This window comes from Aquila chrysaetos, chromosome 8, assembly GCF_900496995.4.
Source record: "Aquila chrysaetos chrysaetos chromosome 8, bAquChr1.4, whole genome shotgun sequence".
In the NCBI taxonomy this organism is placed as follows: Eukaryota; Metazoa; Chordata; class Aves; order Accipitriformes; family Accipitridae; genus Aquila; species Aquila chrysaetos.
This window is the reverse complement of record NC_044011.1, coordinates 20,710,361-20,737,703: the sequence shown is the minus strand read 5'-3', so window position 1 is coordinate 20,737,703 and position 27,343 is coordinate 20,710,361. Positions and strand designations below refer to the sequence as shown.

Sequence of the window (27,343 nt, the reverse complement as noted above, 5' to 3'; positions counted from 1 at the left end):
CTTCTCTACTCCTCCAGCACAAGGAAATGCACTGCAGCTATAAAACCTGGTTACCTTTTATCACTTCATCTCAAAGTGTTGGCCTGGGGGAGGGTGGGATGGAGTAAGAAACACAGCATAGTAAAATGGATTTTGATAATGCTGCCATAATCCGTTTCTGATTGCTAGTGTGACTCCATTAGCCAGGCTGATAAAGGCATCCCTTAAAATGCTTGTGCCTTTTCTATGCAGTTTCACGTTCTCCCACCGTGTTTCAGCTTTAATCTGATCTGAGTCTATTTTTTTATACCACTCAAAACCATTTCTTGACTTCACTACACTAGATAAAGCAACTCCCAGTAAGATCTGCAAACATACTGTACCCACCATCCATAAGCCACAGGACTTTTAATCAAATTAAGCACTGAAGAGCCTATTCAGCCTACTATTAACCACCATCCTCAACCACAGGCTTTCCAATCTCACCTGTTTCACATGTGGATTTGCACTTACATTACTCCACCTCCTTAATTACAGCAGATGCTCCCTGCTCCAATTGCCAAAAAAACTACACAAAAGATGTCTCTGAACTCTATTTTTTCAGACTCCTCCAGATGCACTTGAGTGATGTTAATGAGCTCCGTACCAAAACCTCCCCGCCTCCTCCTCGTGCTCCTGAGTGCCACACACAGCTTCTCATCTGCTCGCAGGCAGGGAGGAATGCATGAAACATCCACCACCAGCACCTCCCTGCAACGGCAAGCACAAGTTCACACCTAGCAGTGAGCAGCCAGGCTAGCAAAGCGTTTTCTTTTGGCAAGGCAACACAGCAAGGCCTTCATACTCACGTTACTGATTCACTTATTGAGTGCTTTACAACAACCCAACATTAATCTCTTTTTACCCAGCATATTCCGTGTTCTTCTTCATCCCTCCCTTCACCCACAATGCTCTCACATCTGACTCTCAAAAGGGCTTATGAGCCGTAAAGCAACAGCACAGGAGACCAAGAGCTGGACCCCCATGGCCCGGCCAGAAAAGGACAGGCGGAGAGGCTTGTTCTCTATGGCATACGCAGGGAACGTGCAGCAAGATGAGCCAGAAATGCAAGACACATACAGAAATGCGCACCAGAAGAGTTGTTATTTATCCAAGACCTGAAGTAATTTTGTACAAATGAACAAGTTCCTCTGCTTTGCAAGATTTCGGTGGCTCGTTTTGGCCAAATGAACAAAAATTCCAAGAAAACTCAGCCATAAGACAAGCCTTCATTAAGAACACTGAGAGAAAAGGGGAAAAACATCCCCTTTTTTGAGGCAAGCAATAAAAATTATATTCAAGTTATTTTTTGTTTTCAAAACAAACCAGTTCCTGGCTTTATCTGATGCAATCCGATATATCAGCTGTTATGGTACGAGCTGGATGCTGCAAATAAAGCTGGGAACGAGGATGGCCAGTCACTGCAAATAGCCATCCTGGCCATTCACCGCAATAGACTGTCCTTCTGTCACTTAGGGCATGAAAGGCCACAAAGGCTTGCTCAGTGCTCCGCATGGCCTGGGATTTGCAGAGATGGAAAGCGATTCAGTCTTTGTTTCACACTGTTAAATGAGAAGGCAAAGGATGACTCCTCCCAAGTCACAAGGATTCTGGTGCCTTTTTTTTTTAATATATAACAGCCTTTAATTGGGAAATTTAAATCTCATCACTATCAGACGAGAAACCTGGAAAAAAAAAGCCATAGCAAATAGCGAATAGTAAAATACCCACCTTGGTTCAGAACATCCTATTAATGTATAAATAGATTTAGTTATTATTCTTTCAAATTCTATGTTGTTCACAAAACACACATCACACAGAAAGGTCTTGGCTTTACAGATGAGACAGAGCTGTTGTTCTTAGAAAGCATAATGAATGAAAAAGAAGAAAGCACTCTTTCATGAGCTAGCAGGCAACAAAACACTGAGAAAAAACCCAGTAAGTGAAGCTACTGTTTAACAAACATTAAGAGTAATCTGACACTGCCATTGGCTCACTCCCACATCTGTAAAAGAAAGAAAAAACCTCCAAAATCATTACCAAAACTTTATCGTCACAAAAAGCCAGCAGATGCCACAGTTTAGCTAGGTTAGCAACAGCATACCACATCTTTAAACTTCACGAATTTAATAAAATATGAAGTGGCAATGGGAACCACAAGAGGCAGGCGATGCTCTAACCAGGAGGAGGTGACAGCCTACCACAGCAGCAGTCACTGCCAACAGCCTCAGACTCCAATCAGTAGGCATTTAAACCAAACCAAACTAAGCCCTTGGCATTTCTGCCAAACCCAGTCAGTGGTGGATCTCAGCTTAACTTGGCTGCAGGAAAACCAACTACCAAACACTCAGCACCGCGGGAGTTTGTCTATAATCGTGAATGAACACGTGATGGAGATAGTCCCTACACCACTGTAACACTGTTTTTCCAGCAGGCAGGCTGTTAACGGATATATTGCTACGCTCCGGGCTGATTTCAATCCTATGTTGTCTATTTACAGTCAATCTGGCAGCAAAGAATGGCAGAGGAATGGCATCACGACTGCTGAAAGGATGCTGACATGGTAATGCAGAACCTCCACTTCACAGAATCACTAATTTAACAGTTTTCTCAGAACAATTGCTACAGCTTAAAAAAAACCCAAACCCTAATATGGTCACTTGATTGTCACAGCTGCTACATCACACCACGAATAATTTGACCATTGAATATTCTGTAGCAGAGATGCTGTAGGGTGAGCAGGAGCGCTGGGGACTACTGCTGCAGACCATTGGGATCCCCTCGGCGAGGATGCTCCCCCAGCCCAAAAGAAAGTTCAATAATTTGACTGTATTACATTTTCAAACAACCCTAACGCTACCGGAGGCATTTTCTACAGAGTACATCAGCACTGTGAAACCTCTCGAAGTGCAGTTCTCATGACGCTCAACAAGGACCCCCAAAGGGAGACCTTTATCAACAGAGATAAAGCTCAGCCAATAATCCCCTACTGTGCTCTGCAGTTATCACTTGACCTGGTCCCAGAAAGCACTTCCACTCTTAAACACTTTTGTTCCTTAAAATAAACATTAACAGAGTTTAAAAGCAACACAGCCTCCCTATCTCAAAGAGAAATAGCACCTGTCCTGCAAATAACGCTTTTAACTGATGGCTTAATTACATTGCCATTCTTTTGTTTCTATGGTCTGGAACTGAGTAAGAAGTAAAGGGAGCCAGCAGGGGCAGAGCCGGTGTCCCGCGTGTACATGCTTGTACCACGGTGAGACACCACCTCTGAAGCACAAGAGCTGGGGAAAGTCAGGGCAGAAAGCAGGTTAACTGATTTTTGCCACTCACCATTTTAAGGATCCAACATTAAATACTGAAACTTCAACGGTTTGTAATTCAAAAAGAACAAATAAAATGCGTGGGGTCATAACAGACATCAGTGAAACTCAACACAAAGGAACCAACAATAAACGTTGTCTGTAACATGTAAATGTTTATCATTAGGGACCAGAAATTGCATTGAAAAGCTTCAGTAGATCACAAGTCAAACAATTCAATTGCTTATATAAGTGCTAGACTATAAATCAACAAAATTACACACATGCACACAAGCTTAAAAATATTAAACAGAATTAAACAGGATTCTTCTCTCTTCATTAGGAATATGTTGAAGCAACAATAAAAAAATTAATGCACCTGGACAGGGAGAGCAGGTGCTCCCACTGCATATGTAGGAACTACATCACACCACTCAGGTGAAAATTTCACAGGTTGTTCCTTGCATACCTATTTACATAATTTCAATTCAGAGGTCATCAAGTTCTCATCCAAGAAGAAACTGGACAGTGCCTTGAAGTGACTCAGCTATTTAAACACAAAAATAACCAACAAAAAATCCCTGTGTTTCAGTTTCCAAACTTTTTAAATGCAAAGACTACTTAGGATCATCAGCACGTATTTACTATCACTTTCTAATACTGTAGTAACATAATTATTCTTTAAAGTACTGCTCCGTTCCCCATTCCTCTGTCTCTACCCATCTTTTGAAAAGTTTTATTAATTTCAATTCAAGTTGAAATTTAAAAGGAGGGGATGGACACCTTTCCTTACAGACAGCACAAAGAGAAAAAGGAGGCAGGCTGCAGGGAAGGAGCAGGGATTTCCGAGTGCCCTAGCTATACTTCTCAATCCCATTTCCACACTCCAGAAAAGCAAGTTCAAACCAAGCGGCTTCTCCCGATGCCCTGAGCTCAGCTGCCAGAGCAACACCTCTGAGGGCACTACAAGAACCAGCTCTGAAAGTCAACCTCATGACTTCGTAGGAACGAACTAACCTGTCACCCAGCCAGAGAGACAAAATCATCAATCTCCAGGCTGGCTGGGGTACAGAGGGGCCATGTCCTCCTCCCTGAGAGCATCCCTGGAGCTGCTCCCTAGCCTCTTCAGAGTTTCCCCAGGTCCTACAGTACAGAAGCTATATAATTTTACATAAAGGAAGCATTTTCATTTTCCCCTCTGAATGAACCAGAATTGACCCTGTGCTCTAAAAATACAAAAATTCAGCAGATGAGCTGGACTTTTCTTTCCCTGCATTTTAAGAAATTGCTTCCTCTTGAAAAAGGCCTGAAACACCCATGTGGTAAATCACACTCCTCCTACAGGAGGGGACATCAAACGAAGCTTGCTTAGCACTAGATGGAAAACGCTGTAATACAGAAAACAGAAATACAGGTGGTTTCACTAATCAGCGTTAGCATCGTGTCCTAGACAGTGATTTTTCAATTGCTGGTAATAACTAGCCATTGTCAGATGATCAGCATGAGACTAATGAGGAAAAGAAAAAATCAATACAGTTGCAAATATATTCATGTACTTTTTTTTTTTTTAAAGGCCTGGTGCAAGATAGCCAGCCAGCTGGCTTTTGCAGGAAAAGCTTTCTTTGTCTTGTGAAATTTCTCCCCCATCGCCCTTAAATACACTTTTCTGAGCAACCATTCCACAAACAGCTGGGTGCCTTTGCTTAGGTGGTCAGAAAAAAGGGGAAGGCAAGCAATAAGGCTAAAAACAAAACAGCTGAACGTTACCATTGTCTGTCCTATTCTGTCCCTATTTCCCATCTGTATTTGCCAGTGAAACTTGAAACTATACAGATTAAAAAAGGAGAGAGTCATCACAATTCAGGAATTCTTTCTTCTCACATTCAGAGGGAAAATAACCTTAGACCTAAGGTTATTCAAAAGCAGATTATTTTTTTTTTAAATAAGTACTCATCAACTGCATTAAGCATCTTTGAGTCTGTTAGACCTTTTTCTTATTTTTCCTGGCCTTTTCATGCACTGATTGTTTCTATGGCTTTCAATTAGAGTGCCACGTCAACAGCTCCACTCATCTAAAACAATCATTTTGCTGAAAAGGAGCATTATTGAACTGAAAGCGAGTGCTCAAGACCTTTGAAACATAGACATATCACATGCACAAAGACAGTGTCATCAACGTAGCGGTCCCACCAGATACAATATTTACGTAAGCTCTCCTGAAGTGGGAGTACATTCTTACAGTAAGAAAATTGTTCCCAATGCCTTCATCCTCCAAAAAAGTAAGAGAAACATGAGTGTTTTCCTTGTTTATAAGTCTGTTTTCCTTATCTGTTTCCTCCCTAACGACAACACAACACTAAACGACCAAAACAGCTAACAAAAAGGAACTGATCTTTCTTACTTGGCCAGAAGGAGTTGTCGTCTTTGCTCAGTAACTTTTTCTTGAGGCGCCCGGGCAGTTTGGTGTGAGCGTTTCCCATTTTGCTGGAATACAGCGGGATAAGTTCCTCCTCCTCCTCATCGTTGCAGCTGGGCTGCCACTTGCTCCTGCCGAGGCACCCGACCATCGGGTCCGCGGGCAGGCAGCGCACATAGGCGATCATTGTGAGATGCTGCTCTCAAGGATGTCCCTCCTGTCCCTAATGGCTAGTTTGGAGTAGAAGGGAGTGGCCTGCTCACAACCCTTGAACGGACGCATTCAAAAGGCTGCGAAGGAAAAGATTTTCTCCTCCTCTGCACTTAGGCAAGCTAAGCTATTTGGTTATGCTGGGAACTGTTTTGAATAGGATTCTGCCAGCCCTTAAAAAAGAAGGAAGACAAACAACAACAAAAAAATCAACCACCTGGTAAAGCAGCTCACTCCGGCTGCTGGATGCCCTGCACGGCCCTACCACCAGCCCCCAGCTCACAGCCACGGGCTGGAAAACACGGACTGCAGAGAGCTGGGAAACCCCGTCACCTGCCACAGACTTCAGACTTCTCCCTTCCTGCTCCCACTCCAGTCTGCTGCTTCTCTTAAGCCTTATCCCCGATTATTCACCACCCTCTGAACAACAGGTACTACGGCCATACGCAGATGGCCATATCCGAGAGGCTTATTTAAAGCTAACTTGCTGTAATTGCTGTTGCACTGACGGCTAGGGAAACGTAACTTGGCAAGAAATCTGCCAAGAACAAGAACATTTACCTTCTTCTAGAATGCAAAAGCAGGAAAAATACACAGACTAAAGAAAAAAGAGCAAAGTGTCACGATTTCAGTACTTGGATTTTAGTAAGGTAACTCCCTTTCCAAGTCAGAATCATAATGATTGTCACCAAAAGGAGGTGGTGTCTTCCAGTTTAGACTACAACTGGGTTGATGCTGAATACAAAGCACAAGCAGTTCTCAGTTTGCACTCAGTTAGTACTGCATAAATACATAAATCCTCACAATGCCTCTAGAGGATAGGTATTATTCCTATTTAAAGATGAAGACATGGTCTCGAAGGGATTTAGTAACCTGCCCACAGAGTGCAAAAGCCAGGATTAGAGTTGAGGTATTCTCAGATCTTTAGCCTCATCCGCAAGCCATTAGTCTGTGGCACCCCTCCCAAATACTGCACTACTAAGCAAGTTTCCATGCTGGTAACCGCGTCAACCCTAATCTCGCATCCCCTATACTGTTTTTCTGCGGGATCCAGGAAGCGTGCCCTTCCTGGGCTTTTGAATTGGCTGCAACAGCACAGTCAGATTGGGACAGCAAGAAAAACAGCACATGAAGAGACATGCACCCTGCATAAACTGCTGTCTTCAGCAACTTCTTGAAGTTTGCGTTTTATTTTATATTGTTCAAAAGATTACGTGGGATAATATTTGTTTTTAAGAATGGGAAGATATCAAAACCCTAAGTACAACAAAGACCAATTCTTAGTCTGCTTCCTTAACTCTTCTTTATAAATGCTTTAGTCACAGCCCATACCATTCATGAAAGTGGCTGCTCTATGTATAGGAGCACAACAGTGTCAGGTAAGTATTTATGCATTTTAAAAAAGTCTTTATCTGCTGTTCGGTTGGTATCTACAATAAACTTTGGGACAGAAAAAAAAAATCACCATTTAACAACAACAACAAAAATATCAGATCGGATGCACATCTCGGCTTTCTCCCTGACGCACGCACCCATCTCCTGCTGCCTTGGCGCTGCCGCTGCCTGCATTGGCAGCCGCAGCCTGGGAGCAGGGTGTATATACCAGCTGCCCGCAGGCACTGCACCAGTGTGGCTTCAGCATTCAAACACGCAGCACACAGAGCAACACCCAGCATAAACTGTCTGCAATGCTGACACAACGGTGCTGGCAAAATGTAGCAAGTTAGCAAGAAACGGGCTTGTTTGATATTTGGATTTTTTTTGTTTAACATCCTGTTACTTTGCACAGCAACCTGGGCAAATAATTTTCACTATATAGTATCTCATACACACCTCACATGGTTGAATCTCAGCAAACTTGCAAATAGATGAAAACAGGTCTTATAACGAAACTTGTCAAGTAACTTTAATAAATAGGGATGAAAAAAGCCCTGCCCGCAATTTTACGTTTTTTGACAACAATTTCAAGTGTCTGCAAAAATATCAATGAAATGGGGAAAATGTGCCAACAGCATGGGCGACAGCTGTTGGTACCGCTGGCTCGTCTGTACATATAGCAGAAACTCACCGGCATAAATTGAATGCTGGCAAGCAGGAGTTTGAGGCAAATACAGATTTACAAAGCCAAGTACATTTACTCATCAGACTATGAGAAAGACAAACTGTGATTAACACTAGCCGAGTTCAACTCACTCATCAACCACACTGATATTCTTGCATCCGCCAGAATAAAGGAATGTCTAGACAGTCCTCCTGGGTGGGATGAAGCTCCCAGAGTGCTGTTAGTGAACCAGTTCATAAGGAGGCCCTGTTAATGCCTCCCTAATGGGACAATATTTCTGTAACTCACTTGTCTAGCCACTGTGCCTGCTGTCTCACCCTTTCGATTCCCTGCGATTATCAGGGTCTCAGGAAGAGTCACTCTCATAGATGTGATGCACAAAACTTCTGAACATCAACAAGCTATTGATAAAAGAGTGCACTGGGGCTTGTATTTATTTCTCCTGCAGACAGGAGCAGTATCTTTTATTAGACAAGAATACAGATGAATTTCTGTTACGCTTTTTATTTTAACAACTCAAAATCATGTTATCAAATTGTATTTCAAAAGGCTATCAGGTGATGTTCGCATGCAGTTGTCGTATCTCTATGCAACCATATTAGTTGACATAGAAGTTAAGTGTAGATCTACACATCAAACCAGTATTATTAGGTAACGTGCAGCGCAAACACAGGAGCAAGACGACAGGGGACACAGACAAAATTCAGTGTACAGCAGACTCAGATGTTCCCAAACACTTAACAACATGACACAGGATAACATATTGGCCTGGAGTCCCCGTGACATTTCCCATGCACTTCTCTAGACTACAGACATACTCAATTAGGCATGTTTCCAATGCGTGCTCACGAAGTAAGGCTGATGCACAATAATGGGATCAAGGCTGAAATCCAGTTTAACAAGTATATTTACCATATGGTAGGCATTAATGTCCCCACAAATTTTTTACTTGAAGAATAAATCAGTTCTTCCCTGAAGGCTGGAAGACCTTGGTAACATATATGATAAAAGATTTGGTGATGGTTATGGTCTCAGCTATTACCAAATGCAAAACCATAAAGAGTTAGGATGAGGACGTACCATCTCATGTGAGAAACACATTGTGTACATTGCCTCTTCCCCTTCTAGTCTCCCCCCAAAAATCCTATTAAAAAAATTATTTTATACTGTGTCTATATGGAGCAATAATCTAAGTTTCACAAAGTAAAAATTTCACCCAAAATTTTACCACAAAACTTCTGATTAAACTTCACTTATGCTACTGCAGCTATAGCGCTGGTTTGTGTTTTCAAATACACAAAAGTGAGGCTGTTCATTTTTCTCAGCCTTGGGCTATCATTTATATAAAGATTTCCCCCAAATAACATTTTATTTCCTTTATTAGTCTTTTTCACGCCTTTTAAAGATTGAACTATTAGTAATGCAAGTATGAATGTTCTGAGCAGACTGTTAAACATGCATATTTATCTTTATCAGCATATTTCATTTTCGCTAAACCACCTCTTTACAGTCAGGCTCTATTAGGAAGAGCTTGAATAATTAGGAAGAAAATTGATTACATTATACTGGGAAACAACATTTGGTCTAAAGAAAAAAGATTGCTAGGAGTGTGACAGACTCCCCAAACTGTAACTAACTCTGGGATTACAAGAAACAAAATTAAAAAAAAAAAAACAACCAAAAAAACCATTAGCCCTTTCATTAGACAAGCATATATGCTCCTGAGCTCTGAGAACAGCAATAATACTGATGACTTATTATACGTAGGAGTTTAAAAAGCATATAGGATATACCTAATGGGAACTCAGGGGAATTTGGAATCACAAAGTATGGTCATGTCAGTCCTACGCTGGTATTAAGATAATCTTTGTAAATATGCTATATAAGAAATTGTATCATCAGTCTTTATGTACAATTTGTAGATCCTCTGGGTAGAAGGAAAATAGTAATATGCACAACGTAGTGAAATAACATCACTTTTATGAACACCATGCACAACAAAACCATCAAATGAAGTAATTTCTGATGCAAGCCCAACAGCCACATTGGAAATTGAAGAGAGCTTGTGGAAAACCACAGGGATAAACTTTGTCCTAATTAGACAGCGATTCTATTTTTAGCAATGATGGGTTGATGTATTCTGGGCTTTTTGGCTGATGAGCTGGAGGTTTTAAGTTGTACTTAAACAGTTATTTTTAAAAGAAACCAGAAAAAAATTATTTATACATTAAATGTATTTCATCAGAGCCAGATAGTATTAACTAAGCGTTAGAATAACACTCTCGGAGAGAAAGTATCCTCCCTTTGCAGACGGACAACTCGGGACACAGCAAGAACGAGGACATGCCCGTCACGGCGGAGCACCCCAGCACCCTCGGGAGCTGGCAATGGGCAGATCGGACACGGGATGTCCTGCTCTCCTGGCCTGTGCATGTACCTTTCCTCTTTCCTGTGCATTAATTTAGTGTGTCTGAAGTCTTAACTCATGCTCCTTAAAACACACATACAGCAGACAAAAGCTAAAGAATTTCAAAAGAAGGGAAAAAAATCCCCTTGAGGTATTGTAATTGGCTTTTTAACTGAATATGAATCTCTTAAACAGGAAGCAAGCAGGAGGTACCAGTTTTACAGTGTTTAAAGCAAGCTGAACATTTGATGAGCTCGATGAGCTCTTACAATACTGACAGACATCAGGGCACAGGGGAGATGAAAGGGACCGGGGCGGGGTGGGAGGGGACGACGACGACGGCAGGCACCACTGCCAGGATGCGCACAAAGCTTCATGATGCTCCAAAAAGCTCTCTCCACGTGGCCATCTCCACATTCTCCAGCATTAGCTCTATCCCCTACTACTTTCATGGATGTATTTTTATCATACGCTTGCGATCACATAGCATCTATCAAGCTTTTAACTTTTAACTTTTTCTTTTTTTAAAAGGCCATAAGCAATAAGGCATGACAGCTCAAAGCAGTCCTAGCAATTAAATATGCTTTGTAAAAAGCTACAGCAAGTGTTGCTGGCAATTGTGTGCCTAACAAACTGGTTGCAAACCCCCGAACGCTGGGGCATTTGGCTAATTTAATTCCTGGTACCCAAAGAGCCAGTTCTAGATTCAAAGTGTCATCCTTAGGCGAACCTCAGCCCTCTGCAGGGACACCAAATCTGCAAACCATTTGATACAGCAGGCACCCATAAAACACAACAGAAAACAACAACAACAACAAAAAAACCCTAAAATGATTGTGAGGAATCAATGCTTTGGTGGAAAGCAAAAAAATCTTTACAAACCTTTCTGACATAAGTTTCATGCTTTCTGGCAGTCTCCAGCAACTGTAGCCCTACTAGCAAAATAGCTCCTCTGGTTTCATATTCACTGTAAGCACAGAATTAACACCATTCCCATTAATACCATGCAGAGATAGCTGCACATACTTTTGGTATGTTTTGTTTCCATCAAGAGCCTTTTTCTGTCTCTTCATCACAGTGGAGGAGAGTCTTTTCTTACTATCTGGAACAGCCTCCCCCTATCTCCCTGCTGCATCAACTCTCAACATACCCGCTACCCTCTCTTTTATATCTTAATTTTTCCTTTGCTGTTATGTAATAGCCCTCTAATTATTTTTAATCCAATAAGTATTTTGATATACAGCACATACATAATACTAGAGGAGAAAAACACACTTTGCATTACATTATTGGCAGTCCCTGGGCACTTAAAAATATACTTCTATGTTCTAATTATTCATCTTTACTTTCAATTAGGAAGCCACCTTAAGAGCAACAAGCAATGTCATATGTTTGATATTAACTCTTGATCACTGCTTTGCAATATTTAAACGAGAAAGCAAATAAAGCCAGCTGTATAAGCAGCAGGTAACTCAGAAAAACTTTTGTATGCCTTTCTGTTTTAGCTCTGTTTCCATACAAAAAGAAAGATAAAGTATTCTGGTTGGTGCATTCTGTGAAGCAGACCACCTTTGGGAAGGGGGTGACACACATTTGGGACAGAAAACAGGGCCATTAGCGAGACCGAACCAATTACTCCTGGTGGTTGAAACAGAAGCTATTCTTGCTGCCTTACTCCAGGGATTGGGTCCCACACATCTGCTGATCCTTCTGAAAACACAAGAGTAAAAGACGCTGCTGCCAAGAGCCGGGGCAGAAGTTGACTTCCAGTCTGGAGCCACAACGGATGGCAGTGCCGGTAACGCTGGTACACCCACGCACTCTGCGAGCGAAGGAGTCACATCTCTACCAGCTTATTTTACAACTCTCATTAAATGGCAATTCAGACAGAGTTGGGTAGGATTACCCGTTTCAGGTCCGCTCATTAAACTCATTACCATGGCAACAGGAAGAGAAAGAAGTCATCTCCCCACTCCTATTTTCTCTCACAATTCCTTTAATGGATGTAAAAGCCCAAAGAGGGAAGCACCTTTCCAATACAGAGCAGCAGCAACCTCCCTGCCACCCAAGCAGCTCACTGGAAGAGTCCACACACAGTGGGATTTTCAATACAAAAACCAAAGCAACTTACACTACTTGACAAAAGCCACTGTCGAAAAGCAGCCTTCAGTCAGAAGGCTACAGCGTCCTAGCCCTGCTCCTTCTGGAGGAGATGCTCTGCTGAGGCTGCCTTCTGTTCATGCTCGCCATCACCGCTGCCAAAAACGCAGTGCCATCTCCTGGACATGCACGTTCCCGTGAAGGCCTGCTTCGGCCAGGTGCATAAGCGAGAGCCAGGAGGGCTTTAAAGATTAAAACGGCAAAAATTATTAAAAGAATTCAAATCCGTATCGAGAGAGTTCATTATTTTTAGTGGGTTCTTCTTAAAATGTTTTCGTTTTACATGGTCAGGGTGCTTCGATGAGTGCCCTATAAAGAACTGCTTTTAAGCTTCATGTAGCAAAGAAAAAAAAGTGAAACTCAGTTTTACTAACAAAGCACTGCTTCAGTCTATAGTAAAAAGAAAAAGTCTCAAGATGTCAAAAAATGAGCTGTTCTGTTGCTCACCCATTTTAGACAGAAACCGCTAGGTAATACCCACCCCCACAAGGTCAAGACTTTCCACTCTGTAGAGCACAACATGCAACATCGAAGAACATCAGTCAGCTGCTGCCAGGCAGAGGCATTCGTTCACTCTTTTTCAGACCACAGAGCAACAGCTAATACATTAGGTACAAATACATTACAATATAATGCAACAATAGTAAAATGTCAATGAAGGAGCAAGAATGGCAAACCCAATTGTCATAAAAATAAGAAACTCAATGGTCGTGTATTTTCACTTTGCAGCCTGAAAGGGTCTTCCTGCATATCGGCACACATTTCAGCCATGTTAGTTCAACTCCGGGATGCTCCTTTCGGCATGACCCCGGCCACCTCCACATCCCGTGCCACTGGTTTGCATTGCAGGCACAAGGACCTCACAACTACTCCACGCTACAGATCCCCTTCTCTTCCATCATGCTACTTGCCAGTGTAGACATAGCTTCTCATAATCATTGCTGTGTGCTTACGATAAGGTAGTTTTATTATTTTTAAATGCCCAACCAATGAAAAAAGTAACCTTGCCACACACTTCTGTCAGCGGCTTAAGGAAAGGTTATACCTCAGCAGAGAGGTACGTTAAAAGAACTAAAGCAATACTTTATATCAAATATCATCACATTAACCTGGAATGGTTCAATACAAAATCTTTAATCTGAAGTGTCACATTTACTTGAAAATCGTATTTATGCAAGATAAGCCAGTTAGCACTAGCTTCTTAGGAATTATGGCTAAATACAGCCCACCTACTTTCCAACAGGTCACATAAAGGCTTTTTAAAAAGGGTAAGTAAACTCTCGGATTTACAGATCACGGCAGAGGAATGCATCAAATTCCATTAGAAAGAGTAATGGCAAAAATATTCACCCATTGCCATGGAAAAGATTAAGCTCATGAGAAGCAGTACAAAGTAACAGTATTTCAATCCAAAACAATCAATAATATATCCATATGATGTGTAAACTTTCCAGTATCAATTATATAGTCAATTATATAGTCTCAATTTTTACAGAAAATTCATATTGACTTGTCACTTTTGTATCCCTAACAGCAAACTTTCTGGACTGCTTTTTCATGCAGAATGCGAAGTTACTGAAGTCAACTGTTCTTACAATATCTGATTTTCCAACAAAATGATTAAATGCAGGTGCTATAGCTGCTACACAGCCTACCAGTGCCCTTCTTTCTTGGTATCTGCCGTTACTGTTCTGTAAAAAAACACAAGTCAAGTGGGTGAGCTTCACAAAATCAACTGGAAAGAGCAGCCATCTGTATATGTGTCACAGTAAGCACACAAATTAATAGACGCAGTTGTCTATGGGTTTCATTTTCAGTCCGTTTACTAGCAAAAAAAGAAATTAAATTAATCCTGAATTTCCAAGCAATATTCTTGAAAACAAGCCTCCTTTCTGATTACCCTCCCTACATGCTGACATTGTGTCAGAGAAGGATCTCCTCTGCAACAACCCTGACAAATGCAAAATGCCTTGGTTATGGAAGGCCCATATCAAAGCCATAAACTAGGACATGGAAAATTTGTATAATTCTTCAAATCTATGCTTCTGTTAATTTCAGAATTACATACTCTGAAATTCCATATTTTGACAGAATACAACCTCCTCAGGCTACTGGATCAAGATAAATTTGAAGCTGAACAGATCGTTATAAACTTTTTTGTTCTTGAAAAGAGTCACTCAGCCTTTGCATGTATTTTGCACTACACTTTTTTTTTTTTTTAAAGAAAAACGACAGTAAAGCCCCACAAACTAGGATGCTAATTCAAGAACAGGTTTCAAAATGTTAGCAGAAAAGTAAAATAATTTTTAACTGATTTGAAAACAATCTTTAAAAAGAGAAGCAATAAGTTGGCAGAGCAACCCCTGCACAGCACAAGATGAGAAACCCGTAAAGATCTTCAGGGTGGAGTGACAAGCTGTTTGACCCAACAGGGTGGGACATCTCTCACCACAGCAATCCCCTGGTCAGCCACTGGGCAGGGACACTGCCCTCACCAGCCACGCTGCTCCAGACCATGCACTGACACATAACGATACACATGGACACACCGAAGATCGAGAAAAATAAAGACTTTGAAAAGAATCAAAAACTGTCTTCCAAATATCCATTAGGCAGGAAAAATAGCTTTTCTTTTTTTCTATTCTTAAATATATTCTTGGCCTCAATCCTGCCAAGGAGTGCTATTGCCATCTCAAGTCTCACCACAGCTGCAGAGAGGAATACAGCTGAGGAAGGCATAACTCCATATCATGGGAAAGCATTCTTCTGAAACCTTCAGAAGGTAACAAAGAAATAGAGACAAGTTGACAGCTTTCATTTGCCTTTTTTAATTCACTTTTCCAAAAAGGTAAGGTGAACAAAAGTGACCTTTCTCCTTATAAATTTCTCAAAACATAGCTGTATGGAGAAAGAACGTATTTTGTCTTTTAAATTCTAATTAAGGTACTAAGCACATATTCCTAATCTGACAGCCACCTTTACTCCAGCACTCTGCCTGTAAGGAGAGAAGTTTAACACCAAACCTTGCACCCTTCTTCCTCAAGAAGGACTCAGTCTTCCCACTGTCTGCTGTTTTCCAGCATGGTTTGCATGGGGAAGGGCACCTATCCACGGGGTGCTGCACAAATGATGGCTCCTGGTTGCCAGCAACTACAAAAACCTCATTGTGATCTTGAATTCATCTGAGGTATGAAACTGGGACAACAAAAAGCAAACCTGATCAACTAAAGAAGGGTGCATTTGTGCATTCAGACGGTAGAAAGCTTTTCTCCTATTTATTTAACACAAACCTCCCCACAAATTAAGCCTTCAGGCAAGAGCGTCCAACTGGTTGACCTTAATAATGAAGGGAGGAAAAACCTGGGTTTTCCTCATTACTTAAGCATCACGCTTCTTTATCCCACATAAGCATGTTAAAGATGCAGCAATTCTCTTAAGGCTAAGAGACGCACAAAATAATCCAAGACTTTGTGACTGAGGTGCAGACAGAAAACACGTTCCCCTCCTACAACGTAGAATCTGCCGTTGCTGAAGATGCCTGTGCTTCAGCACAAGTATTAGTCCTTGTCTTCGCTAATGGGACGTGGCTAAAATTCCCGTTTTTATCTTTCTGTTTCGGCAGCTATTGATGGGTTTAAATTAAAATGGGGATGGATTAAAAATCAGAAACAGAAAGGGGCCAGGATGCTGTGCGGCAAAGAGCAGATTTCCAACAGGTCTCTGGATTAGGAGGATTTGCGGGCCGAGAAAGACCTTATAACAAGCAGCCTACAGCGAGACACGGCAGGATCTCACTACGTATGTAACTGCAGCACGTCACAGGAAAAGAGCAAGAGAAAATGGAAGGGTGTCAGCGAGGTCCGAAGCCCCTGTGAGAGCAGAAAATCTGTAAGACCAAACTTGTAAGGAGCGTGCAGCACACCCGGCGCTCGCAGAGGACAGGAAAAGCCCGGCGGTCCCGACCAGGCTGAGCTTGTGGGGAGATTGCCGCCGCAGCGGTACCTGTTGCTCAGCCTGAAGGGAAGGATGGGGCGAGCAGGGCACAGCGGCGAGCCAGTGCGATGCTGCGAGGACCTGCAGCACACCCTGCTCCTCATCCTGCCTCCCCCTGCGGCCAGCCTCCAGTGAAGCAGAACAGAATAAAGAGAAACCTCAGAAGCTGCAGTTACATTTTTAAAGGGATAATTCTTCCTGGTCTTCACAGGAGGACCAACAGAAGCAGTTAAACATGGGGTGACTACAACATACGCACAGGACAAATGCCTCCACGTAGCCCGATGGCCCTCTGTCACAACTTCCCTTACCAGCTCCAGAAATTCTGACTTAAACTCTCCCCAAACTTATCAAGAACCATCTTAAAAACACTTCTTTGTCCACATTATCCTGTTTGGAAGTCTGTTCCACAACTTCCCTCCTCGGATGGTTTGGGATCTTTTAATGTCTGACTTCAATTAATTCAGAACGCACTCATAACCATTCATCTTGTGCCAATACTATCCTTGGACTTCAACAGGTTTCCTCCCTCCTTGGGGTATTTACCTCCCAAGCTACCAGCTAGACTAAATAAGCCATGCTTTTGTAATCCCTCTGCATATGACCAGCAATTAAGTTTAAAATGTTTTAAATTCTGAAGGTCCAGATAAGTTACACAAGAGCTTCAAATGCCAAAACCATTTTCTGAATTTTTTTTAAATATAGCTAGAAAAAAGTGGGATGCTCTAAAGGACTGGAAGTCAAACAACACTGGGATAGTATTAAAAAAAGATGCCTGGGGTAATTATAGACTGTTTTACCAGCCATTAACCACAGGCAAGATCACAGCTGTGACAGGACTCTGAATAAAAGAATTAGTAAAATTTCCATCTCTTAATACCAGGCAATGTGCTTTCACAGGGAACGGGTCTCCCATTTGACAAAGGTTTATGGCATTTCCCCAGAAGGAACAGCGGCCTTCTGCACAAATGCTGTTGGGATGAAAAAAAAGCCAATGTAGAAGAGTGACAAGCATAGACAGTACAAATCTGGTAACACAATACTTAAACAATGTGAAATCATTACTATGCTTAAACAACTGAAAAATGTATGAAGATATTTATAGGTTCCAAGTATGTACGTGCTGTTTCAAAGACCACTTCAACATGAATTCTTCCAATGCTTATGAATCCAATCAGCTGTGCATGCTACTTTTTACATCTGTTTTAATATTCTCTAGCCTGCACCGTTTCACTGTTTAAAATTAAGTGTTGGCTTCTTGCTACAATTTGACAGAAATTCACTGCCGTCCAATACTGCTTTGCACAGCAATCCCCATCTGCATTGTACTCGCAGCCCTCCAGATGATGGAGGGGGTGAATAGGTATTCTTCAAAAGCAAACATTAGCAGGTCAAGGAAAACAGCAGACGATCTTTCTACCTATGATTCATTTACCAACAGGCCCTCTTTGGGATTGCAGTGCTCTGTGAATTGTGCAAATGGCTCCTGTTGCAGCCTGCAGTAAAGAACTAGGTGTGGAGCAGAAAGGCAGAGTGTGCATTAAATGCTCACATGAAAGGAAAAACAGAGCCTAAGGAAAAGCTGTGTGTTAATTATACAGTTGTGACAGCAGACGAGTCAATTTTCATAGAGTCTTAAAGACTGAACACCACCTGAGTAAACTAATGGACTACAAGCATTAAGTATTTTTGTGTGTATTTATACTGCCCCTGTGTTTGAAAAGCACAAGCTGAATTCAAGTACTGAAAGCTAGGCACATACAGAAGTCTCTCCTGACCTCCACATTTCCAATCATCAGCTAAAGATTTACTGAAGGAGAGGTTCAATACTAACTGATTTCACAGCTGAACCTATATGACTCGCCTTGTCACCATACCACTTTAGGGTGAAAGCCCCATGTGCCCTGGGAAAAGCTGGTGTACCTGCCAGAAAAGATTTTTATCTAATGCCTGATTACGTTCACCCTGCTTCACCCACTGCCATTGGCCTTCTTAAAAATTTAACGGAAAAAATAGGCGCCCACACCCTGTTCTATGACCAAAAAAAGCAAAGCAAAACCACAGCAAACAATAGGCATTCATTCTGCAGGTTCTGTGCCAGTGCCATTTGGTGGTCTCCTCGGAGGCGGTCAAATGAAACAGCTCCAAGGAGTGGAACAACATGCTTACACAATGTGGTGAACAAATGTATTTACGGGCAATCTCTGAACCGCAGAAACAAGAGCTGGGGTACGGCGCTCTCCCCGCGACGGGTCGGCACGGCAGCAGTATTCTCTGAGGTTTCTGTTCGCCCCCTCTGCTGCAGACAGAGCCAAGGAACAAGTGGGGTAGAGGCAGCGCGGGCATGGCCGCGGCTCAGCCGCCCAGGCACTCTGCTGCCTTCAGAAATCCACTTTGCTTTTATATATGCTGACCCCTTTCAATGTATTTAGATTGTAAATTCAACCAAGCAGAAACAGTGTTTTATTTGGTGCTTAAGTACAACATTACACAACAGGACCGTAGCTGTAGGTGGAGCGGTTGAATGATACCTAAGAGGGGAAAAAAGTAGAAGTACATGGGGATCTTCAATATTTCTGAGCACCTGGCTTCAGCGAGAATGTTGTTATCCAGACCTATAATCTTCCTTTCGTTATGTTCAATTTCATTCCGTACGTCCAGGCACGGTTAGAAGCGATTCACATTTACTGCTGCCTGACAGAGAGCGGCCGGTCCTCTGCCAGATGCTGTTAGCCATGCTCAGCCACAGACACATCTTTCCTCACATCGGTACCTCTCCTTCCCTCAGCGTGAGGTAATAAAGTTGTCGTTTAACAAAACCTTCAAGCTTCAAGCGGTCTTAAACACTAAAATCTCTTCACTAATTAAGTAAAAGCCCATTTTTTACATAGCATGTGAACACACCGTGTTTGACAGAGCACTCCGTGGCTCTCCTGGCATGTCAGGGATTCACACAGGTGTAGCTGTGAACACTTCCATTCTGCCGATCAAGCGAGCAAGCGGCAAGACCCCAGCTGCACCCAAGATGAACCGGGCAGTCATTCACTTGGGTGGGGACAGGAAAATCGGTGGCAAAAAAAAATAAGAGGCTGGAAAAAGCACAGCAGAAAGAGTAACTCTGTAAGACACAGGAGAAATGAAAAAAATAGCAGAGCTCTTCTTTCAGAAGTAGATTTTTTCAACTCAGAGTCATATGCTTGATACTTAATCCTCATTTGTTTGTACTAATTCTGCATTTGTTCAAACTGCTTTTATATTTTGAAGAGCTGCAGATAAGAAGTGTCCACAGTTACTCACCCTATTAAAATTATGCATACGACATAAAAAACGACTACAAAAAGAATGGTCTGACTCACGAGTCCCATTGTGATTACACACAACTCAAATAAAAAAACTGAAATGAAGTCAGAGGAACAAAGGCCACACGACCCATCTTAGGCTCAAACTGAACTCATCAAATTCTGCCAGGAATCTTCACTTTGACAGACTCCTTCATTTAGATTACCACACGTCCCCTCCCTCATTTTGGCCTGCTGTTACACACACAAAAAAGTAAAACTATAAACAGAAAAAAAAGGAAGAAAGCAACTTGTACAAATTTTTGCTTGCCTAGTTTGACTTGGAAAATGCATTTATTTAAAGACATCAGAGAAAATCTGTTTCTGATTTCAAACACTGGATATTTTATGAGAACATTGCCAAGAAAGGAATCCAAGGAATGTCCTTACGCGCACATAACATACGAGACAACTGGTGAGCAGCCCTGTGATCTTTTACAAAAAATAAATAAAAAAAATCTGCATTTCTAGCATGGAACCCTTCTCCAGGGAGCAAGCAGCACATGCCTGGGATTTTTCATGGATAGCTTCTATCATAACTTCTTGCTATTATTAGTATAAAAGACTTCCCTCTCAAATCCACAGCTGTAAGACAAGCAAGGGTGGAAAATACTTCCCAAGCGCAGGCAAGCAGTAAGCGCACATACTTGCTTTACAGCGTTTCTTGGCACTATTCTCCTTCTACAAAAGCTATGAAGGAAAGAGAAACTCTAGGCAAATATTACAGAAACATGAGCTCATTTTTCAGCACATGGCAATGAACTGGCTCATGACCCTTCTAGGAATTAATTCTTTTGTAAGAAAATTTATTTATATCTTCCATTTGTACCTCTTCAGTCCAAAAGATCAATAACAAGCACACAGCGTCAAAGCACACAGCACTGCCTCTGCTGCAGATGCCCAATTTCAATCCAACACCAACGCAACTTGTGCTTCACACGATGGGGGTCACCCCGAGGGCCACGCCAAAGAACTGAGTGCTGCCGCGGGCCGGTGCGGTGCGAGGGCCACCCCAGCACCCCAGCACCGGAGAGCTCGGGTCCGCCGGCAAGCGGGAGGTGCTGGGTCGCCCACCCTGCATGGGCAGAGGCACGCAGCATCCACCGCCTCTTCACCCCAAACCTCTTCAGGGGCAGCCAGGACGGGCACGGCAACAAGAGGCTCCGTGCTGATGGTACGGACTATCATAAAGCAAACAGAAACAGCAACCTGAAAAAAAGAAAAAATTAGAGGCAGCAGGCCCCTAGAGCTCGTGGAGACGGAGTTTTAGGGCAGGGATTTCACCACCCATCCCAGGCACACCCAGCACATCCACGCCCACCGAATACACCGCCTCAGTCCCTATGCAAACCTGGGACTAATTCATCTGATCGAGACTGCCTGCCGCATCAGACTGAGAAAACACCGTGAGAGCTGGCAGCCCGGGCAGCGCCTGAACAAATACCCTGCTTCTTCCTGAGCCCTCCGAGCCCAAACAAACCAGCATCTGAAAGGCAAATGGGCCGTGTGGTTTCAAAGACAAACAAATCCTCCTTCCCTATACAGGCTACCATCAAGTCAGCAAAAGGACTGGTGTGCAAGACTCCTTCGCCTGTTAAGGTTATCAATGATAACGCCCCAGCTGATTATTTCAGGATCATGATTTTCAATGCATAATAACGTAATACACAATAAGTGTTGCTCTGCAAGGTAGGGAGAAGTCTCCTACAAACTAACGAAATAGCACAAAGCACAGTGACTTAGAGAAAACAGTATGTAAGTGCATGCAAACAAGAAAAAATTAAAACACATCAAAATACATTGCTATGCAGGAAAACTATCCAGAACCTTCACTGCTTTTTATATCTTGGAACTAGCAACTTTTCTTATTCAGAAATAAAGCCTGAAAATTCAGAAAATACTTTTTCCATACATTCGACTTCAGATTCACAGAAAAGCAACTGTAATTCAGTTTTATTATGCAAGACAAAAGTATTTTGCTTCTGTACAAACTAATTTGCTGCACATACAACAGTCTCTGAAAACTTGACTCCTTGGTTAATTTTCAGTCAGGTGATCTAGATTACAGAAGACTCAGTCTTCTTAGCTGTCTGGTTACCCAACCCCCTTGAAAACCTTTTACCCATTATACTCTTCATTTAAACAACAACTTTTATCCTGTATCTCTAACTTAATGCTTTAACAAAAGTTTCATCTTTCCTTGTTTCTAAATTCCAATGATCTGTTGAGTTGTCATGAATTGAAAACCTCTTGTTGTGCAGTTAAAATATTTAAACAGTGCAGGTTTTTTGACTTCGTACACAGGAACAATTTCATTTAAGATAAAACACTGCATAGCAAATTCTGTTGTATGATACATTAAGGTGTTCTCTAGAAACACTGGTTCACTACTCTGAAATTTGCAAGAAAGGAACTTTTTTAATGCCTTTTTTAATTTATGGTTGGCAGCTGTACCAAGATCCTTAGCGGGGACTTTGCACAAACAGAATTCATTAGCAGAATAAAAGTAGTCAGCGTTTTGAATCAACTTAAGAGAGAAGAGAAAAATATTCTGAGCAAGCATTGATAAGCACTTAAGTATTTAACTTCATTACTATTCTTTCCCAGAGGAAAGTATGTTTTTTACAACTTCTAAACCCTTCCTTACAACAGCTCTCTGGTGTCAGCTTTCACCAACTGTACTTCAGTAAGAAACGAAGAGTAGCAGTAATACCAACTTTTAATAAAAACAGAAATACAGACGTTAAACAAAAATAGTAATCTTTTCCTAGTCATTTAGTTTCATTCTTGGGAAGTTCAATCAGAAAGATGAAACAAAAATAACTCTTTGGACATAAAACCTCTTTATCGTCCCGAGGGCTCTGCACCATCTCTAAATGAGAGTAAGCATCACCCGGCAGGGCAGCAGCAGCTTCTACCAAGCATCTGCAATACGGCAGCACGACCCATTCTCTGACATTTCATCCAAACGGAAGCAAAACCCCATAAAGGTAAATAAACTTCTAGCGCAGTATCACCGGTGAAGATGCTCCACAGAAGTTCCTGCCATGCAAAGCACCGCTCCCCCCCCCCCCCCCCCCCCGCAGCCAGCCAGCCGGCCCGGCCTTTTGTCTGGCGAGCTGCCGCGCACCTTCCCGCAGGGTTCAGGCGGCGTCCCGCTCCCTGCTCGCAGGAACAAAAGGAGCAACGAATTCAGACGCCCTCCCATCCACGCACGGAATACGCTTTCTGGTTTTGGGGGTTGTTGGTTTTTTTTGTTCGTTTGGGTTTTTTTTGTAAGGATTACATTTCAATTCTAAAATCCCTCCTCCGCCAGACGAAAAGGTCCAGCCGGCAACGACGGCGCCAGCTTCACTTCCCGCGCGGCAGCCTCACCTTTCAGGCAGAACATCCCGCGGCCCGTCCCACGCCGAGGCGAGGCGAGGCGCGGCCCGGCCCGGCCCGGCACCCCGCGGCGCCCGCCGCCCGGCCCCCGCCCGCTCCCGCGGCCCCGGCCGCCCAATCGATCGGCCGGGGCCTCCGCCGCTGCGCGGACACCTCCCCGCCGCTCACCTCCCCTCGCCCCGACCGGCCCCGCGCGAATGAAGCGCGGCACTCACAAAACGGGCCGGCGGTCCTCTTCGGTCCGCGCCGGCAGCCCCCGGCCCGAAGGCGGCTGTTCGAGCTCACCGGGCAGCATTTTGCACCGCTGCGCATTCAGCTGACGGGCGTCAGTGGGACAGCGTTAGAGAAATGCATCGCTTCAATCCCACTCAACTGTTCGTTATGAATTACTAACTCTGCTCTGTGTGGTTGGGGGTTTGTCTGGGGTTTTCGGGTTTTTTCGTTCTGGAATACATGTCTGGTCTCTCTCCAGAAAGTGCTTTCTTTGTGCGGTGTTCTCTCTCACCTACGCGTACAGGCTTAATTAATAAACAAAAATCTTGCAAGTGTACCTCCACATTCGCGCCAGAGACAGCTCATCTTTACCTGACCACTAGCAAGGGACAGAGGACCCCTCCACCCAATTTTCTGTACAAAGAAGATGAAGAGTAGGGAGAATCTAAACAAGACGTCAAACCGTGCTGCATCTTAATTGACTTCTTATATTAAGATGAATACTACCGTTTCTAGAGACAGGGCCAGCCTGAACCTTGCAAAGGTGTATTCCCTCTCACCAACATCTCAGTTCTGGGGGTACTGAATTTCCACAACGCACCAGTTACTCTCCACAGTCCAAGTGGGAAAACGCTTGTTTTCTGAATACTGTGTATCTCTTCCTGTGCGCCTTAAGCCTGCTTCCCCAGCTCAACACCAAGATGTTGTGGCTAAAAAGATTTCTCACATACACCTCATTTCTGCGGAGGAGACCTTCAGCAATAGAAGCACACAACCTTGTAAGCATTTTATTTTTATAAGGGTCACAAAGAGCTGCTACCAGCACTGTGCTTACTGGTGATAGTTGGGTCTAAATGCAGCTGTGTTGACTAACTTTTATAGGGCCTGGCCTCGTACAGCAAAGAAATAAAAGAACCAGGCAGCAAGGTAAGGGTCAGGGTAACCTACCTTGCTGAACAAGCCAGAATTGCAAGTGTCTCCAAATGCAGCAGTCCTAAAATCCTCCATGTAAAGCCAAATGGAAGTAAGGAACACATGCAAACACACATTATCTTTGGGTGGAGCTCCAGAAAAAAACCTGGTCCAGACACCTTGCAAAGGGCAGTTTAGACGCCAGATAAAGCAGCACTGATGCGATGCTAAGTCCCATTAGCCCTGCTTAGATCTTAAAGTATCACATTTCAAGTATCTGCCATCATGTAAGAAAAGTTACTTAATTTTAGAGTGGGCTAAGAGCAGGCTGCAGTGGCCGAGAAGTAGAGACATTACAGTAGAGTAGCTCAAAATCCAGAAACAGCATTTACATAGCTTAGCCTGCCTTTTCTCTTTTAAATCCTGCTAGAAAGGGTACAGACTAATGTCAAGATTTCCTTATGCTCTGAGAAGCAAAAGGGCCCTTTCCCCTTAATTCCATTTTCTGGTGCTCCAGGCATGCACGCACTATTTCCTACCATAACTCTTCAGAGGGCTCCAGGAATAAACACTTCATGGAGGCAAAATAAACAAAACCATATTGTAGCTGGAGGAAGGTTACTTGGATACCAGAGGGATTTTAAGGTCCAATCTTGTTAAATCTACTCATTAATTACCTGGAAGGGGAAGTAAGCAGCGCATCAGTGATAATCACTGGGGACCGAGAGCAGCTGTGAACACACCACTGGGGACTGAGAAATGACACAACAGATTCTAGCAGAATCACAAACACAAGTAGAAAAATACAAAAAAGAGACAAAACCAGCAGTCAGTTCTGCACATAGGCAGTGGGAAGAACTGTCAATAAAACAAGGAAGAGGAAGCCAACTACGGAACAATAACATTGTCTGAGAAATTAGACACAGCTTAGAGGCAACGTGGTATTAAAGTGCTGAAAAGTCAGAATTGCTCTGGGCCATAACACTGGCGGCTCATACGCCCTCATAGGGGGGTTTGGGTCAGCCTCCCTTCCTTGGGGGATACCCTGTGTCCTGTTCACCAGCTCCCTCTCCCACCCTCACCACGAGGACAGCAAAGAAGCCTGAATGGGAGGGATCCCCACCTTCCTGATGCCCACTGGTAAAGAGGCAATGGTTAAAAAAAAAATCTAATAAATAAATTAAATAAGAACTCACAGCTTTGGGAAGGGAGCAGAATTACCAAACCCCAGACAGGCATAAAGCAGTCCAGCATCTATTTCCCCCCTTTTTTAGTGTGTCAGGACTCTATGAGTGCTCCAAAGAAGTGCATAGCTTTACAAGCAGCAGAACTACAGAAGCCTGGTATCTCACTGAGTGCCTCAGACGTGGTGGACCTTGCCATCTAGGAAGGCCAGAGGTCCAAGTGATGGTCTTCTCTTGCCTGGGCATTTGCAGCAACTGGACAGGTGCCTGGACCCTCTCTGGCAGCTGTCACACTTGCAGGACATCACACCTGGTCCCAACTCTGAGTCCCATCAGGCAACTGATTCTCCGACTCCCTACATCTCATTTTGCTGTCTGTGATGCTAGGGAACCAGATTTCCCCATTGTACCGGGGTGAACTCTATAGAAGTAACATGGAAATATCTTCCAACAGTCAAATCACAAAGTATACTGACTATGTAAAGCATTACATGTCATAGAATCATAGAATCATTTACGTTGGAAAAGACCTTCAAGATTATCGAGTCCAACCATCAACCATGCCCACTAAACGATGTTCTGAAGTGCCTTGTCTACTCGCTTTTTGAATACCTCCAGGGATGGTGACTCAACCACTTCCCTGGGCAGCCTATTCCAATGCCTGACAACCCTTTCAGTAAAAAAATTTTTCCTAATATCTAACCTAAATCTCCCTTGCCGCAACTTGAGGCCATTTCCTCTCGTCCTATCTCCAGCCACCTGACAGAAGAGACCAGCACCCATGTCGAGCTGCATACGAAGAGACAGCTACAAGCGTGCAGCGCTGCCTCCAGGAACATATCCCACCCCATCTACCCCATGAAGGGAGAAGCAGAGGAGATAATGCCAACTGCCATCACCACCTCTCATGGAGGCACTGCTCCTACTGACTGGATGCTAAATAGACTGGCTCCACAGAGGAGACCACGACTGACATGGAGAATTGTGTGTGTACATCTGTGTTTAATAAGGACTGGTCATGGTCTTCTAAATAGAAGTGTTTTAACCACATGAAGTCAGGAATTTTGACACAACAAACCATGTCTTTCATTCTCTCCCTTACTCTCAAGTCACTGAAATTTCTATCAGCTCTCTGAGAACAACTAAAAGAAATACGTCAGTGTCATTTTTCCCTTGTTGAAAATGTAACATCGTTAGCGCCATTTCTCTTAGCTGTCCTAACCTGAAAATCCAACAGGATGGAGGGAAATAAATTTAGGAAAAATATGTATATACTTGCACCATTTTTTGATACTAGAGATCATACCATTAAAACAAGCATGGAAAAAAACACAGCTCAGACCTGCCCAACTCATGGAAAAAGGATGAGGGTTTAGACTGTTTCTGTCTTGCTTCAGATGTTGCTACACAGCAAAGGGCATCCCGCTTTGACTGCCAGCTAGCAGGGCTGTTGGGATGTCTAATTAAACCCTTTTTCCTTTTAGAACCAAAGTGGTCTGCAGAGACGTACACTTCTGATACCCCGGATGGGTGCCAACTATCGAAAGAGATCTTTTTCTAAAGCCTGAATCACTCTGAGTGTTTCCCTTTCAAACTGCGCATAAAACCCACAAACAAAACCAAAAAAATCACCCTGAAAAACTATCCAAAGAAAACAGCTGGAGTAAAAATAAAGTTTTCAACTTGAAGGTTGTCACAGCCCAACACCAGTTAGTCTGCTGTTGGCTCAAGCGCTAAGGAA

General features: G+C 43.1%; 1 protein-coding gene across 14 annotated transcripts in view; it reads right to left on the bottom strand.

Moving 5' to 3' along the window:
- Positions 1-27,343, bottom strand: part of NHSL1 (NHS like 1) — a 184,808-nt gene that overhangs the window by 65,340 nt on the left and 92,125 nt on the right. Inside the window, exon 1 of one of the 14 annotated variants that reach the window (XM_030022026.2) lies at positions 23,509-23,615. The exons of 11 other annotated variants lie outside the window; for them this stretch is intronic. In XM_030022026.2, coding sequence (XP_029877886.1) covers positions 23,509-23,605 — 97 coding nt within the window. In that variant the 5' untranslated portion in view covers positions 23,606-23,615. Of the gene's footprint in view, positions 1-5,724; positions 6,330-23,284; positions 23,316-23,508; positions 23,616-27,343 lie in introns of those variants that run through there. 2 more of the 14 variants (XM_030022028.2, XM_030022023.2) reach the window with 2 other exon arrangements.